General features: G+C 47.5%; 1 protein-coding gene and 1 long non-coding RNA gene across 5 annotated transcripts in view; one reads left to right on the forward strand and one right to left on the reverse strand.

Annotated features, from left to right (window-relative positions):
* Positions 1 to 597: 597 nt before the first annotated feature.
* Positions 598 to 6,113, reverse strand: LOC112404545 (uncharacterized). Of its 4 annotated transcripts, none has more exons than XR_003004117.1 (3): positions 6,020 to 6,113; positions 5,302 to 5,740; positions 598 to 1,904 (listed from the first exon to the last, which is right to left on the reverse strand). It is a non-coding gene; the product is annotated as an uncharacterized LOC112404545 (long non-coding RNA). The 4 variants fall into 4 exon arrangements; XR_003004120.1 differs by having other exon boundaries at positions 598 to 1,276; positions 1,651 to 5,740; XR_003004119.1 differs by having other exon boundaries at positions 598 to 1,430; positions 1,651 to 5,740.
* The window catches only part of COX10 (cytochrome c oxidase assembly factor heme A:farnesyltransferase COX10), a 113,357-nt gene continuing 108,444 nt past the window's right edge, over positions 5,677 to 10,589 (forward strand). The window contains exon 1 of the mRNA XM_024752551.1: positions 5,677 to 6,280. Within this exon, the coding sequence (XP_024608319.1) occupies positions 5,677 to 6,280 (604 nt within the window). The remainder of the gene's footprint in view (positions 6,281 to 10,589) is intronic.

Consider the following 10,589-nt stretch of genomic DNA (forward strand, 5'->3'; position numbering starts at 1 on the left):
TAAAGAAATGGCATATTTTTGCAAATATGCATTGATACTTATTTCAAAAAAGAAATCAACATCTTCATTTCCTGTTATCAATTGTCTTAAAGGTACAAATGCAGGGAGAAAGAAGATCCATAGATGAGAACTAATAACTAATTTTAGAAAAGATTTGATGTTTATGCTTTCGTAGTAGCTTGCTAATTATTTTTGTTTTGTGAATAACCTTGCTGGGATTCTTCTTATTAATTTGCATTTAGCGAATTTCCTTGTACCTTGGAATTCTCTAGTTTTATAACACTGACAGGTCATTTACCAGAATATATAAGAACCATTTTATTTTTTAACTAATAAAAAAATGTGTGTTTAGGTGTTTAGGGATGCTCTTTATGGGTTATGATTTTCTCAACCAGTAGTGGCCAACAGGATTTGTCTCCTGCTACACTTGGAGCACTCCACCATATTCTTCACGAGGCTTCAAGATTCCAAGGATGAGGAAAAGACAAAAGGGATACTTTCCTGATGTGGGGAAGCAGGACATTTTGACATCAGCAAAGGAACTGGGTGCACAGTAAACAGCCAAGCCACAAGGTAAGAAGCTAGTCTGCACAAAACTGCATCTTGTATTTGTTTTATTTAAACCGTTGTGGGTTGATAACCTATTGGAAACAGCTACCATGTCGAGTTTGTGTTATTCTTGTTAGACACGGCCTGCGCTTCAGCGGTCTGGCGTGATCTGGGTTGCCTCTCCATGCCGTCTTCCTCAGCAAGCTCTGGTGCAGGTCACTCGGCTCCCCAGCCCTACCCCTCAATGTCCCATCAGGGACGCGACGAACCGGAAACCCGGAAAGTAGCTTAAGCAGAACAGTATGCTTATAGCAGTAAGTCTGCAGACAGATGTTCCAGGCTTGGAGCAGGGGCCCAACAAGTTCATCTAGAATCTGGGTTCTCTTTTTCCTACTCCACCTTCCCTGGCATGTTTCTTCATCACTTCACAATTGCGAGACGGCTGCCTCAGTGCCAGAAATTCCACTTTCAGCCCTGCTTCCTGAGAATGAAAGGAAGGGAAAGGCCCAGAGCACTGCCCTTTGAACACCTTCAGTAGTGAATGAGGTTTTTCCTAGAAAACTTGTCTGCAGGTTTCTCCTTCTCTCTCTCTAGTCAGAACTGGGTCACATGGCCTCTCCGGCTGTCAGGAACTCTGGGCAAGTGTGGCTGAGATCCCTCTGTTTGACCGGAGGCCGTCGTGGCTCACCTCCTGGACTGCAGGTACTGCTTCCCTTAAAATCGTGGCCTGTTGATTAATGAAGGTGGAAGGCCGCGGCAGTGAGCAGAATTTGCTCAAGGGCATTTCCCTGCGGCTGTTTCATTTTCCTGCATTCCTGAACTTCACTTTCCACTTATGATGTCACCAAGCTCCTGGATGGAATCAGCCCTGGGGTGTAGAGCTGGAAAAGGTTACAGCTGAGGGTAATGTCTGACTGGAGTGACCTTGGACCAGGATCCTTACTGGTCACCTTGGAGGAACTATTAAGAGATCTGAGGAACTGATTTAGGTTATTCAAGCTCATAGGAGGCTGATTTGTAAACCCTAATCTGTACACTTACAGTGGAACGTCTGTTCACCTAAGAACTCCCAGCAGTTATCTGTCCTGGCTCCAAACTTACCCTGTATCCGGTGCCTGCTGGTGCTGGAGCTGGGAGTCTGCAAACCACACTCCTGCAGGCTCTCTCACCGCTCGGCTCTGCCAAGATGGGACAGTGATGCTGCAGGATGGAGAGGGCAGGGGTCCCTCCCGCCACCTGCTTCCCGTCTGCCTGCGCCCCTGGGCACCTCACTCCAGTGCTCCTTCACCCCAGCAGCAGCGGCTGAGGCCACGTACAGCTTCCCCAACACCTTAAGATCCAGCTTGGTCAGTTCCCTGCAGAGACCACAGCATCAGTAGAGCAGTGCCTGCTCCTCTCGGTTTCCACGCTGTAATAATCCTGGCCTCATTCCCCACCATCCAGTTACCGAGGTGGTAGCTACTTTCTGAAGCTGCTACCTCTGTGACACTTAGAGTTCTTTTTAACCCTTTCGATTGCCTAATTAACACCAGTCTCCTGACCTGACTTGACCCAGCATCACCACCATGAAGCCACGGCCAAAGGCAGGGTCCTGAAATACTCCACGCTTCCCACACCTGAGTTGCCTACTGTAGCAGTGGTCACCTTTGCTAAGCCTCCAGAGGAGGACAAGCGTGGGCAAACGCCAGTTTATTATCACACTGAGGCTCTGGACACACACACTTATGTGGGAGCCCTGACGCTGGTGAGCAGAGCTACATCTGGTGGGAGCCCAGCTCACTGGAAGGAGCCTGAGCATCGGCCTTTTCACAGCAGGAGGGAGGCCTCCCTCAAGCACGAAGCAAACCAGGCCTGTCTTGTCACCACCTACCCCCAACATCATGGGACCAGGGGAAGAACCCTGTCTTTCTATCGTTGAGTAAGTATGTCTTCATTTCTCCATCTAGGAGTGGAACTGCTGGGTCATATGACAGCCCTTTATTTAACTTTTTGAAAAACTGCCAAACTGTTTTCAAAGGCAGCTGCACCATTTTACATTCCCAGCAGTAGAACATCAGGTTTCCAATTTGATTTTAAGTCTTATTTCTCTGACTGCTAATGCTGTTGACCACCTTTTCATGTACTTATTGGCCATTTGTATATCTTCTTTGGAAAAACTTGATTCAGATCCTTTGCCTATCCTTGGGCTCTGAAATCTATTTTGCTTTTAGATGGATAATTCTGTGCTAACTGATTACATCCTGCATACTAGGTTGGGATTTTGCCTAGAGGAAGCTACGTCTGTATCTACTGCAGTAAATTCACCAAGGCTTTGAGAGAGTTAGCATCCACTCAGAAGTCACATCAGACGGAATAAAATGCAGACTGGATTCAGTACAGACTCTCCAAGGAGAAACTCTGAGATTCTGCTTTCAAATTCTGAAGGAAATCCACTACAGGACAAAGTGGGAGTTGAGGGTAGCTTGGTTTTTAACTGAGTGCTAAGCCATTATCTAGGTAAATCGTGATAACATTAGTTTTAAGAGACAAAGTACATAGCTTTACATTGGTTATTCAGAATCACGTTTAAAAATACATATGCAAGTGATAACTGTGGTTAATGACCACATTAACATAAAATTGAATACAACTCAACTTTCAGTAACTGTGGGCTAATTAAAACTATGCTTTTAGCTAAAAATAATGCTTTTAATTCTTTATGTCTCGTCATAAGCAATATTAAACAAAATAAGCAGGTAATTAAAAACATATTCTACAAAAATCTAAGAAACATATTTATTTTACTTGAAATGTAAAAATTAAAAAATCCAAAGTCAAAGAAATATATATAATTGTGAAGCCCTACTTAATTTCATTAGTGAAGATGCCACAGGTAGAGTCAGGGACAAGAAAGACAATATAATGAGATGGAAAAATGCTGGCCTGGGTGTCTGGAGACAAAGTTCTATCACTCAGAGTAAATTACTTAACCTCTCTGGACCTCAGTTTCCAAATCTGTAAGATGAAAAGGTGCAGTTATATGGCTGTTGAGGTCCATCTCTACATGTCCTATTAATCTACAGTGACTGAAGGGCAGAGCTTGTATATGGCGTTTTCTAAGGAAACCTGTCCAGGAAAAGTAAGTCAAATGAAGTAAGATCGTTCCAAATCAGGAAGTCTGATTCACCTTAGAATAAGTGAAAACTGTCACCACAAACATAGTCCAAGCCCCAAATTGTTTGTTTGTTTGGCTGTGTGTGTGTGTGAGAGAGGCTGGCACTTCCCAAGTTTTCAGGGTATTTCACAAAAGGGTTTGTTTCCAAAATGTTTGGAAAACAACAGGTTCAACAAAACTGTGGCACACCCTTTTAGCTGCTTAACCAAAATCCATTCTCTACTTGTTTCTTAGTTTAACATCACTGTGGTTTGATTCCAGACAGCACTGTGTCTGGGGGATGGATTGTGACTGGCCTAAGCTCATCACTACAATCCTGCTCTCTGCTTTCTCAGCCTCCCTTGCAGCTACAGGCAGCCAATTCACCGCACAGGGCAGTGGGATTCTCTTCCTCCCAGAAGTATCTCCAGGGATTACCTTTCCGGAGACTATGCTTTGGGATTATTGACATAGGCTAACTTAATTACAAATGAATGCACTTCCTGACCAATCTCAACAGAAGGTATTCATCATTTAGGCCTTTTTTCCCATATGACACTGACTGGTTTCTCTCAATAAATAAAAACTGATGCATTCATTCATGTACTTGACCTTGCCCCCATTTTTGGAAAGAACTGAAAATGAAGAGAAAAATCTGTTGGCCAAGGAGGAGCATGTCTATTAAACTTCTTGTCTATCACAAACCTAGAGAACTCAGGAATTCATATTTTTGGAGTACATGAAACATTAACACTCATGTGAATCAACCTTTTAGACATAGCTGTGTTGTCAAAAAAAGAAAAAAAAGTTGGAATCTAGTAATTCTCAGCTCTGTGTACCAAAATCACCTGTGATACTTTAAAAAGAAAATTATATGTCCGTTCCATCCATTCCCCACTCTTTCTAATTTAATAGGTCTGGAGGTGGCTCAGGCATCTGTAATTTTTAAAGCCCTACAGGTGATGCTGACAGGCAGCCAAGGTTGAAATTCTCTGTGTTTTACAAATCACAGAGGCTGTGACTCTTCAAGACGCTTGGGTGAATAAGGCCATAAGGCAAGGTGGAAATCACGTGCTAACAGGTATCAGAGGTTCTGGTCTTGGTCTGGAACTCAGCAGCTAGGTGACTTTGGGCAAATAAAACTCTTTGAGCCTTAACTTGTTATTCAAAAGAGGTTACCTTTTCCTGTGGATGTCAACACCAAACGTTTCTAAAAAGCACATGGAAAATTACAAGGCGTTTTGAAAACTTTTAACATAGTATTTAATGATGTTTACCTCTTCGGGGAATATCCTTTCCCTTCCTTGTTTGCAGGAAAAATCCACTGTTCCTCCAACTGAGTACCAAGTTTGAATCTCCAAAGCCTTCCCTGACCAACCACACAGAACCGCTACCTCACCTGGGTTTCTGAAGCACTTTCTACATCACCCCCATCACACTGACCTTGCTAACTGACAACCCCTCTCGCCCCACTGGTACCGTGTCAGCTCTCACACAGTCAGGGGGTCTCATTCTTCTCGGTACCCCCGTGCCCGGCAATGCTAGCCGAGATGACCCACGTGACCACCTATCACCTTATCACTGAAGACAGAGAAATTACCCTCCTAGAACCCAGTTACCTATTTCTTCTCTTTCAAATGCCGAATCTTTTTCCTTCAGTGCACTGTTAGTTGCGGAACTCCCAACACCAAAACCGGAAGAAAGGAGGAGCGCTGAAACCTGCCCTCCTAATCAGACACGAATGATAACTTATCAGTTCTGGGCCGTGACAGGAGTCTGGCTGGGTACCCACTGCAGAGACATCATTTAATTCTCTCAACCATCTTATGGGACATACGCTATTATGATCCCCGTCGCACAGCGACATAACCGAGGTTCGGGGGACTTAGGTCATTTGCTCAACACGTCAGGAGGCCAGAAGGTGGAGCCAGGAATACAGAGGTCACTCCGGAGCCTGGAACCTTAAACTCTGCACGCACCTTCCTCGTCCCGAGATGCTCCTGACGACTCCTCGGCGTGGCTCAGGGGCCAGGAGCCCGCGTGCGTCGCTCCCCGCATCTGACAACGAATATGGTAAAGCTGTAACCGATGGGGCTGGAAGCTGGGGGCACCGTCCCCAGAACCATTTCCTCCCGGCGCCTCGGCGGCCCAAAAGTATCCCGGAGGTATCTGCAAGCGACCCGCAAGCAGCCCGCGGCCGGCCCTGCCCAAGGGCCAGGCCCCTCGGTTCCGGCCAGGGATGCTGGCCTCGGGGCGGGAGGCGCAGGTCCGCCGTCGCGCGCGGCCTTTCCTCGGAAGCCTCCGCCGCCCCGCGCTCCTCGCGCCCCGCGAAGGTACCTCAGGTCCCGTGTCCTAGGCCCAGCGCGCTCCAGCCGGGCGGCCGGTCAACGCCCCTCAGGCCACAGCCCTCCACTTCCGCGTCCCGCCCGCCGGAAGTGACGACCCGGAAGCTCCCGCTCCTCTCACGGGGGGCGGGGAAAAGAAGATGGCGGCACCCAGCAGCCGGTGAGGAGAGAGGACGCGGGGACCCCGGGGGGCCGCCGGACTCGTGCGTGATGGCCGCATCCCCGCATACTCTCTCTTCGCGTGTCATGACAGGTACTGCGCCCGTTCTCGGGCACCACTTTGGGGGAATTTTCTTCTCTTTGCCACGTGTGACGCCGTGGTTCCGCCTACCTGCAACCTTGGGAGCCCTTGGCGAGGTCGGCGGGGCACCAGTGCGGGAAGTGACTTTTGGAGTAGCCTGACGTGAAGAGGCCACGGAGCTAGGGTCTAGTCTTGCACTGGGGCCCCGGTGGTCTGCACCGTCTCCATCTCCTCCTCCCCCTGGGCGCGATGTCTGGTGCTTCTTTCAGTTTTCAGAGACTGGCGGCTGCGAGAGAGAGGACGGAGTAGAACCTGGGGGCTCCACGAGCCTCTTGGCTTATTAGAGTCTTAGGTCCTAGCCATTTGTAAGTTATTCGTACGTCCCGCTTGAAGGACCGGGCAAGTGCTTTTCTCCCCCACCCCCCAACCCGGAAGCCTTGTTCCAGGATAAAGCGTCATGATGGCGATGATAAAGATGATGACCACCACGGACAGCGGGCCATAACCACCCCCTGACCCCCAGACTTTTGTCTTTCTCCATTAGCGTGGTCCCTGATATAATCCCTCCACGCCAAGGACCTGTCACAGCTATATGTTGAAAGTGGGATGCACTTTCCTGCCCCTTGGCTCGGTTTCAGCTCAAATGTTACCTGTTCAGAGAGGCCTGACCACCCTATCTAAGGAGAGCCCCCCGCCCCTCTCTTCTTGCATCACCCTGTTTCTTTCATGATGGTTAGCACGGTCTGTAGTTATTTATTTATAACCGGTTTATTACGTGTTTCTCCTAACTAGAAGATTGAACCTTGTGCAGGCAGGGACGGTATCTCTCTGGTTCACCTCTGTGTCCCCAGTGCCCGACACAGTACCGGGGGTACACTGTTGGTGCTGAATAATTACATGTGAATGAATGAAATTTCTCCTGATGGAGTTATTAAACTGGAGGTTGGGAACTGTTTTGCCCCCCTCCCCCCCCGTAGTTTAGGATGATAACTTATGGGTCACGAACGTGTTGCTGGTGGCCCATGTTGGAGATGGACTCCCTTTGGGCCTATTAAATAAGGCAGTTCAACTAGATGATCTCCAAGGTCTCTTCTGGTGCAAAAGGAGGGCAGGAGGGTGAGAAGTGGGAGTGTGTATAGATGAAACAAGATTGGCAGAGGTTTGGTAGTTGTTGAAGCTGGGGGATCAGTGATGGGGGCTCATTGTATTCTGCTATTGCGTATGACTGGGATTTTCCATAATGATACATTTTATCGAAAGGGTCTGTAGTTCTTTTTGAATTTCTTTGTTGCCTTCTCCCATCCCCGACTGTGCATGTTTGATCCTGACCCTAGACACTCATTCTCAGAGAGCTCATCCTTTCTTAGTGCTTGAATTACCACCTCTGTAGGGAGGTTTTTCCAGTGTGCGTTCCTCAAGATTGGCTGCTTTTCTGCCTTTCAGTTCTGTATTTTCAGCTTCCTATAGGACAAGTCCGCCTGACTACTTAGAATTCCCCAGTTCAGTAAGTGGACTGCATATGGTCCACATGGTTTGTTGCTGGACCCGTCTTTTTGATGCAGGTATGGGGGAAATTAACAGACAGCTTAGCTTCCTGAAGCTATGAACATAATCGCCGAAAGATCTGCTAGTAAGTGGTGTGTGCAACCTGCTATGATCCACTTGGAAGATCCACTGGAAGAGCTTGATATGGAAGCAGCATGGGGGGAAGGTGGCAGAAGGGTAAATAGGGACTGTATCAGGTATCTAGGGGTCATGCCTGACTGTTCTTCTAAAGCTTCAAAGAATTTTATAGCCATTAAAAACTTTTCAGGACCTTTCAGCTTCTTATCTGTGCACTTCATTTTTTTAAAAATAAATTTATTTATTTATTTACTTATTTACTTATTTTTGGCTGCATTGGGTCTTTGTTGCTGCGCGCGGGCTTTCTCTAGTTGTAGTGAGCGGGGGCTACTCTTCGTTGCAGTGTGCGGGCTTCTCATTGCGGTGGCTTCTCTTGTTGCGGAGCACAGGCTCTAAGGCGTGTGGGCTTCAGTAGCTGTGGCACACGGGGTCAGTAGTTGTGGCTCGCGGGCTCTAGAGCGCAGGCTCAGTAGTTGTGGCGCACGGGCTTAGTTGCTCCATGGCATGTGGGATCTTCCCGAACCCGGGCTCGAACCCGTGTGCCCTGCATTGGCAGGCGGATTCTTAGCCACTGCACCACCAGGGAAGTCGTGTGCACTTCATTTTAAAAGCCCTACGATCATGACTCAGTGTTGATGATGAATAGTGGATAAGATCATACGTTTCCAGATTTTTTTTTTCTTGCGGTACGCAGGCCTCTCACTGTCGTGGCCTCTCCCGTTGCGGAGCACAGGCTCCGGACACGCAGGCTCGACGGCCATGACCCACGGGCCCAGCCGCTCTGGTACGTGGGATCCTCCCAGACCGGGGCACGAACCCGTGTCCCCTGCATCGGCAGGTGGACTCTCAACCACTGTGCCACCAGGGAAGCCCTGTTTCCAGATTTTTAATGCATCTATTATAAGCCATGTGTATCTTCAAACCTACATTTGTTTACATGGGACCAAAATGTCTTTAAATTTCTGGGCACTGATTCATAGAGATATGACGTGTTTTGACTAAATCAAGTGTTTTTTTCATCATTTAAAAGTACAGTTTCCTAGCTGTTCCCCCCCTGCCCACCCCGTAAAGTCTCAGTTTTAACCCACATAATCTTGAGAGATATTTTCCAAAGTGGTTCTTTTCCTCACAGGAACATGCGTTTCTCATTGGACCAATGGAACTCAAAACTCGTTTTGAAATTAAGACCCAGAACAATAAAACTTGATGTCTTCTCGACATAATCTTTTAATACTGAAGTTGTATTATCCCAAAGAACAATGTCAAGGCAAAAAAGGAAATACACGCAGCATCAAATAAATAGATAACAGACCCTTGCTATCAGAGGACTGAATTCAAAGGAAATTTCAATCAGTGGCCTGATTTCAACACTACTGTTCCTTCCTGTACCTATATACAGATAACACATATTCATTTATGTGGAAAATAAGCATTTCATACTTACCTGAGGATTGAGAATATGATTCCAGTGAAGAAGGGACTTATCTCCAGTCTAAGATAATTGCCATGTTTACTGAGGGGTGGTGATAGCTCTCCTTCCCACAGTCCAGGTGAGCGATGTGGGTGACCCAGTCATCAGACATCATCTCATTCTTATATGGAAGGCACTCTGCTAGCTGTTGTAACAGAGGGGAGGAAAGGAGAGTCCCTACCCCTGAGGAAACATGATGCAGAAACAAATGGAAATATTTGCATTAAGAAGTGCCACAGGGGACTTCCCTGGTGGTCCAGTGGTTGGGACTCCGCCTTCCAATGCAGGGGGTGCAGGTTGCATCCCTGGTCGGGGAGCTAAGATCCCACATGCCTCTCGGCCAAAGAGCCAACACATAAAACGAGGCAATATTGTAAAAAATTCAGTAACGACTTTAAAAGTGGTCCAAATCACAAAAAATCTTAAAAAAGAAAGAAAGAAAGAAGTGCCACACAAAAACAGTGTGAAGCGATAGGGTAGTTGAAGGAGACTTCGACATTTTACAGGCAGCGGGTGGAAGGCAGGACCGTGCCAGCAAGGAAGCAGCGTCAGCGAAGATGCACGAGCTGGAATGGTGGCACGTGCAGTGCAGAGCACGAGACAGCGAGTCATAGGTACAGGTTTGGGCAGGTGATGTGTATTCCGGGCTTCAGAAGAAAACCGTTGGCTCTATGGGACTTGGATTGGAGAGGAAAGAGAGTTAACTGAAGCCAGGGCGAGTGGCTTGAATCCCACGCCTGTACCGTAGTCCAGGTGTGGGATGACAAGGGTCTGTATCTCTCAGCGGCAGGGAAAGTAGTGGACAGATTTGACCAGTGTTTCCGAGTTGACTGGAGTTGATGATTATTAGGTGATGAAGGAGGAGTTCAGGGTGGTCCTGGAATCTCAAGTAGGCGATGGTTCTATCAGCAGTAGGGAACAGAGTAAAGATAAGGGTGAGAGTAACATTCTCAGAGACGTACTAGAACCCATCCACGTGGAGATACTCAGCAGATGGAAAGAGGCATAGTGACTCTAGAAATGGGTTGAAGATGAACAATTACCCTGGAATTACGTTTGTTCAGGGACAGTATGTAGTGCTCAGAACAGCAACGACACAGCTGCCTTCACGTGGCTGACACAGCAAGAGGAGCCACTGCAGGAACCCGAGAACTGATAAGTTGCGGGCGGTAGAGAACCAGGGGTCCTTAGGGTCATGGAAGCCATGGAAGGAGAGACTTAAAAGAA

The sequence above is a fragment of the Neophocaena asiaeorientalis genome, unplaced genomic scaffold (assembly GCF_003031525.2).
Source record: "Neophocaena asiaeorientalis asiaeorientalis breed wild unplaced genomic scaffold, Neophocaena_asiaeorientalis_V1.1 scaffold540, whole genome shotgun sequence".
NCBI classification, from domain to species: Eukaryota; Metazoa; Chordata; class Mammalia; order Artiodactyla; family Phocoenidae; genus Neophocaena; species Neophocaena asiaeorientalis.